The sequence below is a fragment of the Mus caroli genome, unplaced genomic scaffold (assembly GCF_900094665.2).
Source record: "Mus caroli unplaced genomic scaffold, CAROLI_EIJ_v1.1 scaffold_6321_U2_1, whole genome shotgun sequence".
Classification (NCBI taxonomy): Eukaryota; Metazoa; Chordata; class Mammalia; order Rodentia; family Muridae; genus Mus; species Mus caroli.
The window spans coordinates 8,155-28,246 of record NW_018390839.1 but is presented as its reverse complement, the minus strand read 5'-3'; the positions used below and the strand labels follow the sequence as shown (position 1 = coordinate 28,246).

Sequence of the window (20,092 nt, the reverse complement as noted above, 5' to 3'; positions counted from 1 at the left end):
TGCAACCTCACTAGCAATGTTTGCACTGCAAGGGCTTTCAAAGAATGTCTTCTAATGCAAAATACAGCTTTCACATTAAAAGGAATAAATGATAGTGTGTTCTGGAAAAATTTTGAGAGATCATGGTTCCATGCTCAAATGTAGAAACAGTTTCATAAAGTTTTGAGGTTTTTCAAGAATGTAGAAAATCATAAATCAGGATAATTGTATTATAAATTTGTTTGTACATCAGAGAGGTGATTACAGAAAGATAGGAGAAGATTTTCCACAGGTCATCAGAAGACATTCTAAGCCTTCAGGTAAATGGATGTTAGTGGTCAGATATGTTCATAGATTTCATGAAGTTTTTATCTACTAATCACAGGCTGTTAATTCTGACACAGGTTAGTTAAAGGGCTAGAATTAGCCTCTGGTAAGATAAATAGTCCCAAGACACATAGCATGATTTCAATCTCACCTTTCTGTACTTTAAATCACCTGACTGAAACACCTTCTTAGTAGGAATTCTCATCACAAACCCAATAACAAAATTCACAGAAGTAAAATCATTTCATCTCATCTCTAAAATTCAGTTTTGAATATTTTCATCCTAACTGATAGATTGTAAAGGAACTAGATATCATGTGACAATCTATATCAGGGATCTTAAAATATGTATCTCCTTGAATCCCATGACTTCATGCATAAAATATCTTTCTTAGTATTTTCTAAAGACAGGAAAGAGTGAGGCAAGAGGACTGTGAGTTTGAGAGCAGCTTATGATCCATATCATGGTACAACTATCTCAGAACAACAAACACCACCACAACAAAAACAAACCAAAAACAAAACCTCAGAAGAAACCAAACCGAGGCATGAGTCTATAGCCCAGGGAAAAAGTATTTGCTGAGCATGCTCATTGTCTTAGATTTGATACCCCAGTAGCATGAAAATATCAGCAGTCAACCACTCCATGTGGAATGACATCAATATTCACAGTCTATATTACCTATGATTAAAAATCTAGAAGCATGTACAGGCAGACTTTACCAGTGGAAATGTGCTTAAAGGCATCTCTAATAAACACTAAGATGCAATTAGCATGATTCAAAATCAAAAAATAAAAATAACAACATAATAGAAGATTTCCAATAGTCAATTAAAAAATTGTGAAGAGACAAGTCTAAGTGCATCTTTTTCCCAATGGTTTTGTTAAAGACACAGGTTTTGCTCTCTGTGCAGTAATGCTCATCTTTTCTGCCTTCAAATATCATGTATAGGCATTTCTTTTGCAGCATCTGGCAAAATATTTTGCTTCCTTCCCTTGCTCTCAGACTCAGCTTTCAAAAGCAATTTCCTCTTTTTGATTTGGTCAAGAGGAGGGGCAGAAAACCATGAGATTGAATGTTACTCAGAGGAAATTTAGTTCTGCCTTTCTTCTTGGAGCCTCTGAGAGGATACAGAGCAGGAAAGGCCCACATAATCCCGATTGGGGCATCCATTCCTTCTACCCACATCACTTCATGTAGAGACACAGGTAACAATAGTTGCTTTTATTGTTTTTTCTATAAAATTTTCAAATAAACTCTAGAGAATTTCATATGGTGTGACATGAGAGCAGGATTAATGGGAGCCCTTTTAGCTGTGTTATACTAGATTAAATCTGGCAGCACGTGGAAACTGTTATTCTGCACAAGTAATTTTCTTTCAGAGTATGCAGGAACTTCTGCGCTAAGATAGCAAGGTAGAGGAATTTATTGAGTTCACTCTTTAACTGGATTACATGTTTATATATTACCTACTTGAAAGATGTGATAATAGTATCCAGGTAAAGTGTGTCAGTGTGTAAATGTACTGCCTACTGAATACCTGAGTTTGATCCCTGTAAATCAAAGAAAAGTGGAGTGGGAGAACTCACTTTGAAAATGTGTATTCTGGACACATGCACATTGGCTTGTGCACACCCAACCTAAGAGCAATATTAATAAATAACAATTTGGAAAAGTATTCTGTAATTGAAGGATGTCTTTTTTCAAGAAATAAGGCAAATGGTGAATCACTTCAGAAAACTTCATAAATTAAAAAAAAAAAATAGAAAAAAATGCTATCACTCGAGCAGCTTGTCTTTACTATCTGCTGGCTCTTAGCTCAGTTATTAATGTAAGGGTAATGACAGTTACAAATGTTTACTCTTTACTAATACATTGATACCTATTATCAGATTGTATCTTTTATGGGCATTAGAACAAGTAAGCTGCATAGTGAATTTTTTTTCATATCACTTCCTCTTGCAATATTATGTATGAGTTTGTTATATGTGACATGACTGTGTAGATTTAAGATTGAAATGTTGTATTGTATCCTCTATGCCTTTTTCTGTTTCTCATGGGACCCCATTGGCAAAGTCCCCTTTCTACTTTCCTGGTTGCTTCAGTTATAGATAACAAATCATTTCTGAAGACTTTGAGCCAGAAGCCTCAGATGAGAGAGAATATACAGTATTGCCTTTTTGGACTGAAATATCCCACTCAGTAGGATCTTTTTGAATCCACTTACCTAGTCCCAGCATGGAGATGAATGTGTAGACTGTGGCTGGGTGGAGAGGTTGGACGTCTCAGCTGACTAGGGCTTCAAACCAAGAGATATTTATGTGTCTTGAGTTACCTGCAGTATTGTCTGGAAAACTATGAGAGTCATATATTTTAAAAGGCTGAAATATCATTTAGTATTCATTTGTTTATCAAGATGTGTAAATAATTTTAAAGCAACATTTTTATTTATTACTAAATCTTTGACTCTGTTATCTGAAGAGATTGTCTTTTTTTTTTCAGTGATTTTCAGTGGTAGCATTTTTACCTAACATTTTTATGTGCTGAATATTTTGAACAAACAGGCTGTGTCCATAAGTATATTGCCTTAGAAATAAATTTTAATCCTTCCGTATTTCCTAGAAATTGCTGTTACCATTAGAAATATAATCGGTCATCAGTGGAAAGAGAGGCCCATTGGTCGTGCAAACTTTATATGCCAGAGTACAGGGGAACACCAGGGTAAAGAAGTGGGAGTGGGTGCATAGCAGAGTGTAGGGGGGAGGGTATAGGGGACTTTTGGGATAGCACTGGAAATGTAAATGATGAAAATACCTAATAAAAAGGGAAAAAAAGAAAAGAAATATAAACAATTTTAACCCAAATCTGCAAATGTTTCTCATATGTAATGGAAAGCAAAGTCAGTCCATGTTGCTGTGTTTGGGTGATTACAGAGTTAGTCAAACCCCACTCTTTCCTAACCTTCTTTATCATCAGATCCAGGTGCATTCCAATAAGTTGGCATTTTAACGTTTTATTTAGAAATCACTCAAGAACATATTTTAAAAGAGAACATACTCTACATACTCCCGAGATGAGTGAGCCGGAGGTCACTTTCTCAGCTGTGAGATTCCATAAGTCTTCAGGGATGCAGAACCAGGTGAGGATTGAGGAGACACGGAAGCCTCGAAAAGCTGGCCTCAGAGGTAAGTGCCTTAAGTGTCTAAAATCACTTTTTAAAAAAATGCCCTTTAAATTTTTAGTAATTTAAAAATATCCCACTACCTTCTTTTGAAATGTATAGTGTTCCATTTCATCTGGGCTTAGTTATGCATGAGGTTGAGAGAGAAGTAAAGAGTATTAGTTGGAGGGTAATTAGGTACGAAATTGGTCAAAATGAAGTTTTAAAAATAAAGCAATCATGTTTTAAAATTAAAAAAAAAAAAACAGAAGGAAAAAATATAACCTTTCTGCTTTTTAGGTGCTTGTTGGTAAGGGAATAAATCAGATATACTGAGTAGAATAATGGGAATCTGCAAAATAATAATAATATAATAATAATAATAAAATTATTTGAGAATCAAGGATAGATTAAACCATTAGGACATTATTATTATTCTTAGTAGTAGTAGTAGTACTAGTTGTAGTAGTATTTAGTCTACTCAAGAAGAATTCTGAAATCTTTAAAACTAATATTAAATCTAGTGTCTAAAAAATTGTGAAATGTTCTAGAGAAATTAACTCCTAAGGACATGAAGCTTATGCATTAGAAACAACATTTTAATCTGAAAGTGGTGGTGCATGCCTTCAATCCTAACAATTGGGAGACAGAGGGAAGTGGATTTCTGAGTTTGACAGAGTGAGTTCCTGGATAGCCAGGGCTACACAGAGAAGTACTATCTTGAAAGCTTCCCCCACCCCCACCAAAATAAGAAAAAAGAAAAAGAAAAGAAACAATACTTTCATACAAGAAGAAAGTGGGGATTTTTGTTTTGTTTGTTTGTCTCGAGAGGGTTTTCCTGTATCTGGCTTTCCTGGAACTCACTCTGTAGAGCAGGCTGGACTCAAACTCAGAAATCTACAAGCCTCTATCCCCCAATTGCTGGGAATAAAAGGTGTGTGCCACCATGCCTGGCTAAGATGAAAGTGTTTTAACTGTCATAAACATCCAAACTTTCAACCTAAATTGCAACGTTCTAAAGAAACAAAATCCTCAGGAAATGAAGCGTATGCATTAGAAACAATGCTTTCACTCTTGAGAAAAGTATTTTAATAGTCATAAATATCCAAATATTTAATGTAACTAAGCAAAAGCAGTTGTGCATCAGAAGAGGAAGTTTCTTCCTGAGAATAAAGTTGCAGATGAAGGGAGAGGGGATAAGACGATTAGTCTATGTGGGAATGAGCAAACCCCAGTTTGAGTTCCCCAAAATATCAAGTATAATTTTGTTTATTATTGAAACTAAGGTAATGTCAAATTTTGTCCATTTTACTTGCTCTATACACATTGCCAGAGCTGTGCTCCAAGAAGAGATCTTTTTCTTTTTTGATATAATGGTGAACAAAGGCATGAGTTTCAGATTCCAAATGCCTTAGATACATCAAAATATTGAGTATTATATAGAGCAATTTTGAACTTACAGGAAAAAAGTGATTCTTAACTTGTAGGCACTTTCAAAATGGGAGTGTATATAGGTAAGAACCAGAACAACTGTGGTTCCATAACATTTCTCAAAAACACCCATCCCACTATCTTTCCTCTCCATCCTCGGTTATTTTCCTTGTTGGACTGCATTCCCTTGCTTGGTACTTTGTATTTGGATAGTATCCATATGTCAAGTGCCTTCTGTAGAATGCCCTTTTATTCCTATAGAATTGGGTGAGGGCACCTGCCTGTCATCTAGCTCCTTCTAAGCTGAGCCAGGAGGATTCATTGTACAAGCCAAGGCCTTGTTCAAAATGTTTTGAGACTTTATATTTGTAGGATTTCTAGAGTCTGTACATTTTAGGTTCAAAGATAAAATTTTTAGTGTATACTTTTAGTCAATTCATATGATAGACTTGTACAAATTTTTCCCTTGTTTCCATGCTACACAAATTGTAATTAGTATTGAGAACTGGCCTATTAATAGAGATTTTCTTACTTTGTTTTGCTGATTTAAGTGTGTTCAGTTCCCTGGCAGTTCATTGTGATAGCTCTCGGAATCCTCATTTCCCTTCGACTGGTAATTGTTGCAGTGCTTGTGACAAACAGTGAGTAACTGAGATACACCTTCTTTGACCTTCTGCCTAAAGAATAGCTTTACACATGAACTATGCAGTTATACATGCTGTACTTTCTTCTTCCTATAATCAGGGGACGAGTCAGAATCTCTGGAGTTATAATATTTTTTCCCAACAAAATGCAGTGTTCTGCTCTCTATTTTACTTAATCTGTTAGCTCTTGGGGATGTTAAGAGTTCCCTTGTTCGGTCTCATTTTTGGTCATGTTCCTTCTGAGGACTTGGTGATATTCTACTTTGTGATCTCAGGTGATTTTGAATCTAATGTAAAAAAATTTTTGAGAAAGAGCTGTGCAAATAATTGAATGCCTTCTTTTTATAATTTTTCAATGTATACTGAGGTCATGCTTAAGTAAGAAGACTTCATCTGTACAGAGAAATTAAAGGTTGAACCTAATTGAATTTCTCTACATTAGCAGAGGAAATCACTTTCAGGTTATGCTAAAACATAACTATGTATGTGGATATATTGCATTACATATACTCCAATAACAATCGTGCCATTTCTTAATGTGTTTTATTAGTTCACATTTTCATTCTTTGCTAAGTATTCACTGAATATTTATTTAGGTAATTAAATGTAAATTTGTGCTGCAAAAATGAAGTGAATGGAAGTTACTTCCACCATAATTTTATTCAGCTATGTGATTTGTTTTACAGTAAATCTAACTTATTGAAAAATTGAAGTATCCATTTCTATAGTGACTTAATTGAAATGCTAATTTATAAATGTTAAAGTACCAATGAAAGAAATAATATGCATTGGTTGTCAACATGAAGCTTTTTCTCTACCTTAAATTTTAAAATATATTTCTTATAACCATTTTTATTATTATAACTGTGACTAACTTAGTTTTTCAGTATAGTCAACAAAAACATGAAGTGCAGGAAACTCTAAACCACCATGATAACTGCAGAATCATGCAAAGTGACATCAACTTGAAGGATGAACTGCTGAAAAATAAGTCTATAGAGTGTGATCTTCTGAAATCCCCCAACAGGGACCAGAACAGATTGTATAATAAAACCAAGGCTGTTTTAGATTCCTTACAGCACACAGGTATGTTGCAGGGGAAGACCATAAATACAGAATTGCATTATTATCTTTTATTCGTTCTCTGGAAAATGTGAAGATCAACCAGCAGCTCAAGACACTGGTGATCTTTGGGATCATTTGGGGGTTCCTTATTTCATTAGGGATCTGGAAACTCAGAAGCTCATCTTTCGATTAGGAGATTCTTATAGTTTCTGAAATCCAGTTTCAGTTTGGCACTCCTACAGCCATCTGGGGAGGGAATTACAAATCAGTACCCCTGAAAATTTATAATTGTTTTGGTCCATGGGAAAATATGAATCTCCAACTTTTTTGTTGACAGAATATGGAAGTTTTTAGTAAGTGGGTATTTATGAACTATTAACACTAAAGTAGACTTAGAGCATGTATTGGATTAACTTTTAAAATGAATGTGTGTGTGTGTGTGTGTGTGTGTGTGTGTGTGTGTGTGTGATGGTGAGTGTGTGTGTGAGAGAAAGAGAGAGAAAGAGAGAGAGAGAGAGAGAGAGAGAGAGAGAGTCTGTGTTTTTGATCTGACATGTCTTGAGAACATTGGACTGTTGGTAAATAAGGGACTCTCCCTGCAGAAGACAAGTAAATTTCACCATAGTGTGTGCATGCTGCAACTCTGTCAATGATATGGTAATTGAGGCTGGAAAGATGATAAGATTAATTGGCACAGGAACCTTTCTTAAACTTCAGTGTGACTGGTTATTTTAACTGACACAGTTTATCAACAATCATTAGTTATTTTTATAAGATTTGGAGATAACAAAGAGCTCTTTTATATATTCTCACCACTCTGTGATAGGATATGATGATTCTCATTATGTCAGTATTAATATATTTAAATTGACTACTACATTATAAAATTTGTTGCAGGAAAAATCCCTCCAAAACAACCTTTGAAATATTCTAGACCCATGAAAAAGTTCTCATCACTAAAAAACCCACCACTTAATTATCTGTAAAGGGAAGCATGATGAAATAATTCCTATAATTATGAGGTTGAAGGAGGATGATCTTAATGTTTAGGAATATCAGGACACCCCAGCAAATTCCATGACAGCCTGAGAGAAAAATGAAGGTTGGAATTAAAGTTACTTAATAGAGTATGTAGTTGGCAGTGGTGGCACATGCCTTTAATCCCAGCACTTGGGAGGAAGAGGCAGGGGGATTTTTGAGTTCAAGTCCAGGCTGGCCCACAGAGTGAGTTCTATGGCAGGCAGGACTGCACAGAGAAACCCTGTTATGAAAAAAAAAAATATATATATATATATATACACATATATACGCACACACACTTATGTATATATACAGCATGAGAGCATGGACATTCCCAGCTCCCCTCTAAACAAAATATTCTTATTGAGGTGATCTTTCAACTCAAGCTTCATGCATTTCAATATATTCAACTTTTAACATTTGGACATGTGGGCACAACACTGAAGACATCAACATAATCAGAACAGTCTACCAACACGAAAACCTCTGTCATATATCTCTTATATCTCTTAAGATAAGATCATTAATTACAGATCTTGGCATAATGCTAAGTGCACAGATGTGTATAGACCAGTGTGAGCACAATGCCTTACTACAGGTCAAGAATTCTGTCATCAGTTTAACTGCCTCTGAGTAGCAAGTGCTCATTGCCTGCTTCTGGCCCGTGATATCTCACAAAATTCTGCTTCATAGAACTTGGATTTTTTAGAAACCTGATCTGCATGGAATCCTATTGTGTGTTCCTACATCCAGTGTGTTTCACTTTGCAAACTATCCTCAAGTTCAGTGATGTTTGTTACTTAAGTCAGTGTCTTGCTTTTGGGTTTGTTGTGAGACATGATGCCATTCTGTAGCACAGGATAACTTGGAACTCACTGTAGAGCCAAGGCTAGTATGAAAACGACCACTTACACTAGGCTGCCTTCCTCCTGCCTCTCTCTTTGGAGTGCACTGATTATAGGTATAACTCATTATGCCAGACTGATTCATTTCCCTTTAAAGGATAAACACTTTTCTTTTGTGTGTATATCCTATGTTTTCTCTACTGATTCATCCATGATTGACATAGGAACTATTTCTATATCTCTATGTTATTAACAATGATTCATAGAACATGGAGATGCAGGGGTCCCGCGGTATCAAAAAATCTCAATTTTGAGACTCGTGAGATTTTCCTTTAAAAAAACTACAGGCTTAAGAAATCTTAATAAATATATTGTTCTGATAACAGAATACCAAAGAACAATAAGTTTAACAGTTTATTTTCTCTGTTGCAGGCAGAGGTGTTAAAGTATACTGGTTCTGTTATGGTATGAAATGTTATTATTTCGTCATGGACAGAAAACCATGGAGTAGATGTAAACAGACCTGCCAGAATGCCAGCTTATCTCTTCTGAAGATAGATGATGAGGATGAACTGGTACTGCAGACACTTACTTGGTCTTTTATTCTCTTAGGCCCAGTCTCTAACCCTGAATAATGAGATACTGAATTCAGTTTTTTTCTTTTTTCACATTTGTATATTGTTTTCCTGTAATGTGAACAAAACTGTAAAGTAGAGACTGGTTTGTATAGAAACACTTCTATCTTTCAGTCTCCTCCCTTTCTCAGGAGTCTAGAAGAGAGTTCTTCAGAAAGCATGTCTTTCCCAGATGAAGTTTAATCCTTTGGTACAGCATATTCTATTACTGACAGTCATTTATCTCCTTAGAGTGCCAAGAAAACTCCCTCTGTCTAGGGTTTGATCTTTGGAACATGAAAGTGAGGCAGCCTGAGATGAGAAATCAGATGACAATAGGGAAAGTAGCTGAGCCCTGGGCCTGTTTGTAAAATGGGATTATATGAGAAATGTGGGATTACATAGTTTGACCAGTGAGTCCCAGGGTTATTATCACTGAAACTATCCATAATCATTACTATATAGTATCCTTTCGTTCTGTAATATAAGATAGCCATCGCTAGAAATGCCAATTTAAAAGAAAACAAAGTTTCCAAGATTCTGACATTTCCTGTTTAATTTTGGTATATGCCCAGGATAAACTGGGTCTTGTGTAGAAGTATTGCTAGTTTTATCAGAAACCATCAAATGCACTTCCAAACTATTTGTGTAATTTTTCTCTCCCATCAGAAATGGAGGAGTGTTTCCCTTGCCCCACATCCTTGCCAGCAAGAGCTATCACTTGTTTTTTATCATAGTCATTCTGATTGGTGTAAGATAGCATCTCAGAGTTATTCTGATTTGCATTTCCCAGATGGCTAAAGACTTTGTGCATTTATTTATGTGCTTCTCATCCATTTGAGACTTCTCTGTTGAGAATTCTCTGTTTAGCTGAGGCATAGAAGAATCAAAAGAAGAAATTGATTCATTAGTCAAAGAAAATGCTAAATATAAAAAAAAATCATGATACAAAACACCCAGGAAATCTGAGATACCTTGAAAGTACACAACCTAAAATTATTAGGAATAGAAGCACTTAAAGAGCCCAATTCTAAATTCACAAATATTTTCAACAAAATCACAGAATAAAATATTCCCAACCGAAAGAAATAGGTGCCAATAAACCTAAAGGAAGCATTTAGAACACCAATTAGACTGGGCCAGAAAAGAAAATACACCTATCATATAATTATCAAAATACAAAATCTACAGAGGAAAGAAAGAATATTAAAAGCAACATGGGAAAAATGGCAGGTAACATACAAAGGCAGAATGACCAGAATTGTATCCAACTTCTCAGTAGAGAATTAAAAGGTAAACGGGATCTGGGCAGATATCTTCCAACTTATGACAAACCATAACTGACAACGTAGACTATTGTTCCCAGTAAAACTCTCAATCACTATAGATGTAGAAAAGAAGATATTTTAAGACAAATCCAAATTCAAAAAATATCTATCCACAAATCCAGATATATAGAAAATATAAGAAGGAAAAATCCAACCTAAAAGGATAAGTAATTATATACAGGAAAACACAGGAGATAAGTAAATTCATACCAGCAAAAATGAGGAAATCACATAGAAACACACACACACACACACACACACATACACACACAGAGAGAGAGAGAGAGAGAAAGAGAGACAGAGAGAGAGAACACACATAATTAAATTTAAACACATTCGTATTTTAAAATATAATACTATTAATTAGGCATCATGCCACTCAGGTGTCACATGTAAAATTAACTAAACACTAGCAAATATCTCCCAATCTACTCAGTTCTATCACTTATGTATCCTCTCTGGAGCATGGATCTAAAAAGCACAGTGTTTTACAGAGCAATTTTCATCTTTATCAATTTTCTTTGAAGAAAGGGCATTAATTCCCAAATGAACACTTCCCAAATTGTTATGAAGTATTCCACAATCTACATTTGAATAATTTCATAGAGCATCAGAAGTTCTTTAATGATCTATACATTTTTCTGGGCCTTGAGCCAGAAGATTGTGTGTAAGTAGGGAGTCTAGGTCTATGTCTAAGAAACATAGGCACAAATCAAGCCATGAACCCAGTATCTCAGGACAACTGGATGTTTTATTATAAATAACTTATTGAACTGACATAGTTTTGATTTAAATGTGCTACTAGTAGGAATCCACTTTAGAAAATGAGCACAGTGGAACTGAGCAGTGGGAAGATAGGCCAGCAGAGAATGACACAGGAATGTTGGGGAATTACCCTTATTGTTCTTCTCTAATCAGAGAGAAATTTTATTGTAAGGTCTGTTGTTTCCTTTGCAGAAGTTCCTTCAGCTCATGGTTCCTTCAGATAATTGCTGGATTGGATTGTCATATGATAATAAGAAAAAAGTTTGGGCATGGATTGACAATGGCCCGTCTAAACTGTGAGTTTCTGAGAGCCCTTCAGACTCTAACACTGGTGTAGAAATTGGGAGGATTGTGTGCAAAGACTTTTATCTCATATCACATGGCTTTCCTCATTTTCTGTGGAGCTCAGGGGAAGGACAAGTTGCATAAGAAAGGTGTGAACAAGTGTTACATAGGAAAGATGCATAGTCTAGGAGATAAACAAAAGAGGCTTAATACTGCATCCATCTCAGGTCTTTGTCTTCTAAGTTGAAAAGGCCCCTAGAAAGTAATCAAGTTGAGATGATGTGAAGTGATTGAATGATTATGAGAGATAAATTGAGTCTCACAGACATTCATGCGACATTTTTTTTATTTTTGTTCACTTACATAATTATTGATTTTTAAAAATATAAGGTATGTTTATGTATAAATACATATGTATGCCTGCCTTCCATTTCCAGGTGAGATCTTTAACTTGTCCTACTCATTCTATTTTTTAAAATCCCATAATGAATAGCAATTTACAATATTGGGTATTAGAAGCTTTATGTTATGGATGGCCCATGAAAACATGTAAAGGGTGTGAAGCCTGAGAAAGCCTCTCATGGTGTGATGTGGAAGCATTTGCCAGGCATTTGAGCAGGCTCTTCCTAAGGCCCAGTGTTTACACCAGCCCTTCATAGTGCCCGGGCATCACTTCCCCAGGCCAAACTGTGTTATTCCCTCTCCCTGTTCCTCCTGTGCAAATCTGACTGAGAGTTGTGCATGATGTTTGCCAAGATGGGGATAAAAACCCAAAGACAGGAAAATGACACTCATCAGCACATGAAATGGCAGGGAGCAGAGGAGAGCTGGCCCATCAATATTTCATTAAAGCCTGATCTGCCTAGCAACTAGATAAATGAAAGTTTGTTCTAACATGCCTTAAAAATATGGCTTGACCCCAAAGACCCACTATTTCTTTAGCTACTACTTAGGTTTTTTTGCTTTGTTTTTTACTTTTCAAACAGTCTTTTTTTGTTTTGTTTTAGGTTTCTCTCTTTTATGGTGTAACTTTCCGGTTCTTTTAAGCTGTATCAGCAACAGCAACCAATGCCTTTCTGCTCCTCAGCTTTCACAAGGCAAGCCAGCGTCACCTGGGAAGCCTTCTAGGTGTTTCTGTACACCGTGAGAGGTGCTTTGAAGCTCCCACTCTATGCTTTGTAGAATTAGGACCTGCCTGTGCACTCCAGTTGCCACTCTCTGGGTAAAACTACTGATGCTTGCTTTTTGTGTTGCTCATGGACGGCTGCTGTGCGCCATCCAGTGTGAGTGTTGCTGATGGTGAATGTGAAGGTGCTGTGTGTTCCACTGCTGTTGGGTTGCTTAGTCCCTTAGTTTCTCTATCAGTAACCCCCCCTCTCCCGTTAGCACTGGCTCAGCTTTAACTGTCTTCTCAGCCAATCAGATGTTAAAGACCATGAGGGTCCTCTTGTTTAATTTTCCTTATGTATCTATTAAACCTTGATCAGGGTTTCTAGAATGGCTGCAGTAGGTTTTGAAAACAGACTTACCTTTATAGATTTCGGGTTCCACAGAGATCCAGTTAACAGGTAATTGTTGGACTCTAATACAACTGACCATTGAAAAGTAAACAAAGGGTTTTTGTTTTGTAACAGTGTCCAGTGAGCCCTGACATTTCAATTGAAACATAAATTGTCATTACGACTCAATGTAAATTCAAAAGTTGTATTTGGAGTTAAATTATTTTAAGAGTACATATATTTAATGGAAAAAAGAGAATGCAATTTAACCCCTAACTACTTAGCAGAGTAATTGTAGCAAATTCCAACCTAGGGCCTATGACCTTCACAATCTCAGACTGTTGATTTGAATTACAACACCAAATATGTTTTCCCTGTGGTAAATTCCACAACTCCAATAAGAAAGTATCTATTTATCCTATAACAATAGTAATACTGGGCACATCTGCCTGTTCTGAAGCAAGTCAGCATTGCAGGATGCAGTGTCCAGTGCACAATAGGATTATTTGTAAATTTTCTTTCCTGCAAGATGCAAAGCACCTAATAATACTTAGAAAACCATCCCTGGTGCAGACATTTCCTTATTGGCTTGAGGTTAATTTATCTATGTTTTGATGTTAATGTGTGGAAAATATTCAGCAATAGGGCCTTACCATGTAGTTATGCAAAGTAACCAAAGACAGTAACAATAGCCTTTGCTAGGTGGGAGACCCCTATTGTCTCCCTGACTAGTAAGTCATAACTCTGAAGGAATCCTAGGCTTTGCACTTTGGTGTTCTTTTAAAAACATAACTTCTGGAATTGTAACTCTTCTTTGAAGTTAAATCATCTATCTATCTATCTATCTATCTATCTATTTATCTATCTATTTATTTATTTATATTCTCTATTATTTATGAATTTATGATTCTGTAATCATTTTTTACAGTCCAGTCTTTATGCCCCTCCTGATCTGTCATCTGGCTGTTCCTCATCCCACACCTACTCCAACAGTCTCCAAGACAATGTCCATACCCACCCCACTTACAGCACCAGGCCTCCTCACTACCTAGGTCCTCTTGTCTTTCTAGGGTTAGGTCCATTTTCTCTCACTGAGGTCAGACCAGGCAGTCTTCTGCTGTATATTTGTAGGGGGCCTCATAACAGCTCGTGTATGCTGAATGGTTGGTGTCTCAGTGACTGAGGGATCTCAGGGATCGGGGTTAGTTAGGTGGTTGGCCTCAGATTCTTCCAGCTTTTCCCAAATTCCACTGCAGAGGTCCTTGGCTTCTATCCATTGGTTGTGTATCTGCATCCTACTCTTTCACCTACTTGTTAAAATTTTATTTTCAATTACATTTTTTCATAGAATATATTTTGATCCCATATTGTCTCCTCAAAATACTCCTTGTACATTCCTACCTTCCAACCAAATAAACTTCATGTATTTCTCCCTCTCCCCCAAGGAAAAATAACAAAAACAAAAAACAAAAAAATCCTATAAAATCAATCAATCAAGGAAACAAAAGCCCAATAAGAAAAAAATTGCCCCCTAGCAAACAAACAAAGAAACACACAGACAAATCACATTAAAGAAAACCCAAACTAAACAAAACAAAACATAAAACTCCAAATCATTAAGAACACATGGACTGTGTTTTGTGTTGGTCAACTATAAGCTTATTAACTCTTGGGTTTCCATAAGACCTTCTACACATCATTAGTTTTGCTTAACCCATCCTTTATTTTATTCTATCCTCTATTTTCCAGTACTTATTCACATTTGTCCTTGATTATCAGAATAGCCCTCTTACATTAGTAATACCTTGTTTTCCCTGTTTTGCTGATTGTCAATTTCCTTTTACAAATACAAATTTTAGGAAATCACCTCATAGTCCTATGTATCCTTTAATAACTTTCCTAGTTATATATATTTTAAGTACCTTTTCATATAATTTGAAAATAAAAGTAATTCTTATTATTTTGTTGTTATTTTCAGTTAAGGATTCATTTTACCCTGTCGGTCCTTGAATTCTTTATCCACATGTCTTCATCTCTCTGGAGTGGGATCTATGGACAGGGGTATCTGGTTGTCTATTATCATTTTGATGATATCCATCATGCTTATTTTACACGTGCAAGTTTTTAATTCTGATGTCTGTTTCTTTTTCTTGAGATGTATGTTCTGTTTCTGTCTAGTTCTGTTCATAATGTCATTTACTTTGTGGCATTCACTGAGCTTCTTCTTCAGCAGGTACAGAAACTATCTGAGGCATCATATCCACAGTTATAACTCTCTCAGAAATAGTTTTCTTCAGTATCTTGGAACATAGCCAGTCTCATTCTGGGTCAATTATATTATAAATGTGGCCCTGTTAGTCTGGACAGCTAGGTTCCAGAAAATACCTTCCTCTCTTTTGTTGAAGGACATTCTAAAGTAGGCTGTCACAGAAGTGGCCAGAAGACTAATAGAATTATTAGATATATTAATAAGTTCTAATCAATGAGATTATTATTATTATTAATATTTTCTATAAAATTATCATTTCACACAGACTAGTCATAGAATTCAGGCACTTTCTCCCAAGCACTTAGATTCCTGGTATTTGCCTCTGTGTTTGGCAGAGTTAATAAATTTGTTTACATCCATTAGAAGCCTACACATTTAGAGAGAGCAAGTGGCAACATTTAAAGAGAGTTGCCAGAAAGAGAGAAGATGCCTGCATCCACAAAGTTAAGTATCTTTTTGTACCTTGACTATGCTACAGAACTGTTTCCTGATGATGGTGTTACTAGAGTCAGACCTGAGGTTTGACTAGGGGAGTTCAGTGGTGAGAAGGTTCCTGCAGCCACCACAAGCATTTACTCCAGTGCAAAGGTACAAAAGCTTGCACATCTGTTTCAATGCCATCTTCTAATGAACCCAGTTAGCAGCGTGAACCTCACTTGTGTTTCTTGTGTGCAGGTCTAGGTGAGCATCATTATGGGAGTAAAGTTAAGATCTCATGATGCAGCATATATGCACCATGTGTATTTCTGAAGGGTCGGTGTCTGATGGATTCTTTTGCTCCTTGCTCACATTCAATACACATCCTTCATTGATTGTACCCAAATAAAATCTCATGGCTGGGTACTGTGTACACTGAATCCAGTCTCCTCTCTCCTCTTCCTGTCTGTTCATAACTACCTTGATTTCATTTATCTTCCTTTTCTGTTCCTATAGTAAATTTAATACTATGTTTCTCCCTGGGTTAAATCCAAAGTTAAAGAAAGGTGATCATTGTTTAAGATTTTTCTCTTTGACATTTCAGATCCAATTAGCTTGGTGGATGTCTGTATTTTCCTGCTAGTCTTTGGCATTCTCATTAGACTCCCCTGGTACAAAGAGCAGCTTCATCTGTAGAATGGATGACATTGCTCAAGTCTTGAGAAATCATTTTCTGTCTCTCAAATGATACAGAAGCAGATATATAATCCTGAAAAATAATACACAGTTTGGCCTCACTAGGATCAACTATTTCAAAATTCACTGCTTCGACAGCACACTTAATTACTAATATGTAATTTTAAGTTTCTATTTGTTAGAGTTAGATTCTATGTCTTTGGAAGCCTAATAATAATAATGATGATAATGAAAATAATACAAAAGTTGTCTAGAACAGAAACACTTTTTAGGATGAAGCAATATCTTGTGTAGCATCCTACTAAACCTCAAATATTCAATATGTATCTAGTATTATGTTTTAGTCCATAACCCACATTATCTGCAATGGTTAGTGTTCTGGATCTTATCACTATCAATATGTCTTTGAATTCAGGATCATACAGTGCATTCACATGTAATGTCCTTAAGTTGTAAAATAGTTTGGCTCATTGTTTGTCTGAAAATTAAATTCAAAAATCCAAGCCTTGAAGTTGAGTCTGCATATAAATGCATCCACTGGAAATTATGAGGAATATGAGTTTTAATAAATATGCACATATTTTCAAGCACCATTCTACAAACTAGTCTTATATCCACTTGATATAAGTCACCTGAAAGGAGGGAATTGAGAAGATGCCTCAATTAGAAAGTTCCTCAATGACAGACAATAATGTGGAGGTTTAAGCAAAACAAATCCTTTCTTTTCCCAAATTGCTTTGGTCATGGTGTTTCATCACAGTAATAGACACCACAAAAATAAAATAGAGCAATTTTTTCTCCTTCCAAAGTTCTTTTCTGCACCCTCATCTGGTCTCAGGCAAGCAGGCATGTGCTTTCTTGTACTGTAACTGAGTAAGGCCTAGTGCGGCGTGTTATGTACTATTTACAGATTTGTGTTTGCTTCTATTTTTCTGCATCTTCCACTGTTATTATTTTCGCTATGATGTTTTAGCTAACTCAAGCTTTTTTCTTGGATCAGTGTTTCATTCTCCTTCTTACAAAGTACTTTTTTTTCTTCTGAGACAGCATATCTCTGTGTGGCCCTGGCTGTCCTGGAACTCATTCTGTAGACCAGGCTGTTCTAGAACTCAGAAGTCTGCCTGCTTCTGACTCCCAAGTGCTGGGATTAAAGGAGTGAGCCATCAACGCCAGGCACAAAGCATTTTTGTATTGCACTAATATTCCACAATATTTTTCCATCACATATGAACATGTGTTTCCAAATTCTGATAATTATGAATATTTGAAATTTATAAAAGTCATCATGTAAATTCATGTCTGAATCATTGTTGAATATAAATTTTAATTCTTTCTAGTCATTATCTTTTATGAACTGCTCTCTTCTGGTTCTTTCTTCCTTTTGTCTTTATTCAACAGTCACACATGATTCCTTAACTGTACCTACCAGACTGTCTTATAACTACTTTATGTGCATACCCATGTATTTTACCTGTTATGTCTACGCTCAAAACAACACTTGGTTTAATTTATATTCCTTGTTTCTTTTACATCCCTAATTATGTTAAGTATCAATATTCAATTTCTCCTCATCTTAAACCCAAAATTCAAAGACAGTGACATATTTTACAAAAGACTGGTCTCTTTGAAATCTCATTCACATGTAATAAGGGTAGCTTTCATTTTCTTCCCTTCTTTGGAAGAGTGTCATTAACTGAGTCAAGCCTAAAGCTCCCTGTGTATAGAAAGTTAGCACTGAACCTTGAATCCTTCTTCCTTCAATTCTAAAATCCTGGGACTACAATTTTGTCCACTAGAACTAGATAAATGTAACATTGAAGATCTTCATTTTGAGTGTGTTCTTTAGTCATATTACTCTATTAGGGAAAAACAATGACTGCATTACTTCTCTGAAAATGTGAGGTTTGATCCAACCCTGCTTATATATCAGCCTGAGTAGAAATATGATTTATATTGTTTTATAAAAGAAGATCTTATTTATTAAATAATTATCTTTTGACTTCTACTTGTTCTACATAGCCAGGGCTGTCCCAGAACTCACAGTCATTCTGTTTCAGCATATGGGCTGATTTCCTCTCTGTTTTTTATCTTGCAGAATTTAAACAAAATTTAAGGGGTTATTTATGTCTTGTAATATATCATCCTGCAGATTGTCATGTTTCTGTGAAAGTCCATTATCTAGGATGTGGGGAATGAGAATTCCAAAGTATATAAATCAAAAGTATAGTTACAAGCTTTCATCTGTGATTGTGTTTCATATCTTCCCTTTTTCCTTACACCACAAGCATATAAGACTGTGTTCTGTGTGATATACATGTTTTTACTTTTTCCTAGCATTTATATAAACAGGTGGGAGAACAGGTTCAGCATAAAATAACTTCCTGGAAATATTGAAAATCAGTTTTCCTCACTGACCAAAAATTGCGAGTACGAAAAAAGATGAGGATTTGTGTGTGTGTGTGTGTAACGTGTAACAGAGATCATTTCATTTTAATGAACTTACACAAAGGAACATATTCCAGTGTTAAAATTATGATTAATAGGTTAAATGTTCTGTCTTCTTTAGTGAATACAATTATTTAAAATCATGACATTACAGTGAATGATCAAAATTAAAGGGTTGCCCCTTGTTGTTTTTGTTTTTCAGTGCCTTGAACACAAGGAAATACATTATAAGAGATGGAGGATGTGTGTCGTTATCTAAAACAAGACTAGACAATGGTAACTGTGATCAATCATTCATCTGTATTTGTGGGAAGAGACTGGATACATTCCCTCATTGACTTTCCAATGAGTGTTAAAGGTAAAAAAAAAAGTGAAATTTTCTGACTCTCATTTGTTTCCTGTATAATTCATGACACCTTACAAACAAGTGTTTGACCATTGGACTTAGTCTGCAGTGCAAAGAGAGAGAGAAAATCTGGAAGATTTTGGGAATATTCTCTGAAACATGATATGACAGAGCAGAGGACATCTTCTTTCCTTGTGGAGACTGGACAGATCTTCTCTGGTCCCCCAAAGCTTGGATGCATCTGTTTTATTTGTTTGCATAAACTCCAATAGAAGTAAATAAAGAACCTTAATAACTAGCCTGAGTCTTTCTTTTTTCTCTTCCTTCCTTCCTTTTCTCTCTCTTTCTTTCTCTCTCTTTCTCTTTCTTTCTTTCTTTCTCTTTCTTTCTCTTTCTTTCTTTCTTTCTTTCTTTCTTCCTTTCTTCTTTATTTTAGGGGACAGTAAAGAGTTTATTTCATTTTATATCTTACAGTACATTATGGTTGGTAGTCAGGATAGGAAATCAAACATGAACTCAAAGACAGGCACTGAAGAAGAGATAATGAAGGAATAGAATTTCTATCTTGTTCAGACTGATTTTTTATTCCAGCTGTCCAGGGATGGCACTTGCAATAGGAAATCATCAGTCAAAAAGTACTTAATGATCTTTTGCCTACTAGACAATCTGATAGAGGCATTTTCTGAACTGAAGTTTCCTTTTTCAGTTTGACTCTTATTAGACTATATTTAATTAAAAAAATGAACAAAAAAAGAAAGAGTGAGAGAGAGAGACAGACAGAAAGAAAGAAAGAAAGAAAGAAAGAAAGAAAGAAAGAAAGAAAGAAAGAAAGAGAAAGAAGAAAGTAAGAAAGAGCTAAAGAGAGAGAAAGAAAAGAAAGAAGAAAGGATTGAAAGAGAGAGAAAAGGGAGAAAGAAAGGGAGAAAGGGAAGAAGGGAGGAAGGGAGGAAGGGAG

General features: G+C 35.7%; 1 protein-coding gene across 6 annotated transcripts; it reads left to right on the top strand.

The window, feature by feature from the left end:
• The first annotated feature begins 1,386 nt into the window (after positions 1-1,386).
• Positions 1,387-19,434, top strand: LOC110288863 (killer cell lectin-like receptor 4). 6 transcript variants are annotated; one of them, XM_021155102.1, is made up of 7 exons: positions 1,387-1,516; positions 3,357-3,493; positions 5,451-5,540; positions 6,423-6,629; positions 8,906-9,048; positions 11,373-11,476; positions 18,994-19,434. In XM_021155102.1, exons 2-7 carry the CDS (start codon positions 3,382-3,384, stop codon positions 19,127-19,129), a joined length of 792 nt encoding a protein of 263 aa, XP_021010761.1. In that variant the 5' UTR covers positions 1,387-1,516; positions 3,357-3,381; the 3' UTR covers positions 19,130-19,434. The 6 variants fall into 6 exon arrangements, with proteins under 6 accessions (XP_021010761.1, XP_021010764.1, XP_021010763.1 ...); XM_021155104.1 differs by having other exon boundaries at positions 1,412-1,516; positions 3,330-3,493; positions 5,460-5,540; positions 18,994-19,151; XM_021155101.1 differs by having other exon boundaries at positions 1,418-1,504; positions 3,330-3,493; positions 18,994-19,433.
• Positions 19,435-20,092: the final 658 nt, after the last annotated feature.

Excerpts from the sequence above, each read along its gene's own strand:
- LOC110288863 (XM_021155102.1), top strand. The coding sequence starts at position 3,382 with ATGAGTGAGCCGGAGGTCACTTTCTCAGCTGTGAGATTCCATAAGTCT. Across the intron at positions 3,494-5,450 it reads TCGAAAAGCTGGCCTCAGAG|TGTGTTCAGTTCCCTGGCAG; the intron begins GTAAGTGCCTTA and ends TGCTGATTTAAG. Across the intron at positions 5,541-6,422 it reads TGCAGTGCTTGTGACAAACA|TTTTTCAGTATAGTCAACAA; the intron begins GTGAGTAACTGA and ends TGACTAACTTAG.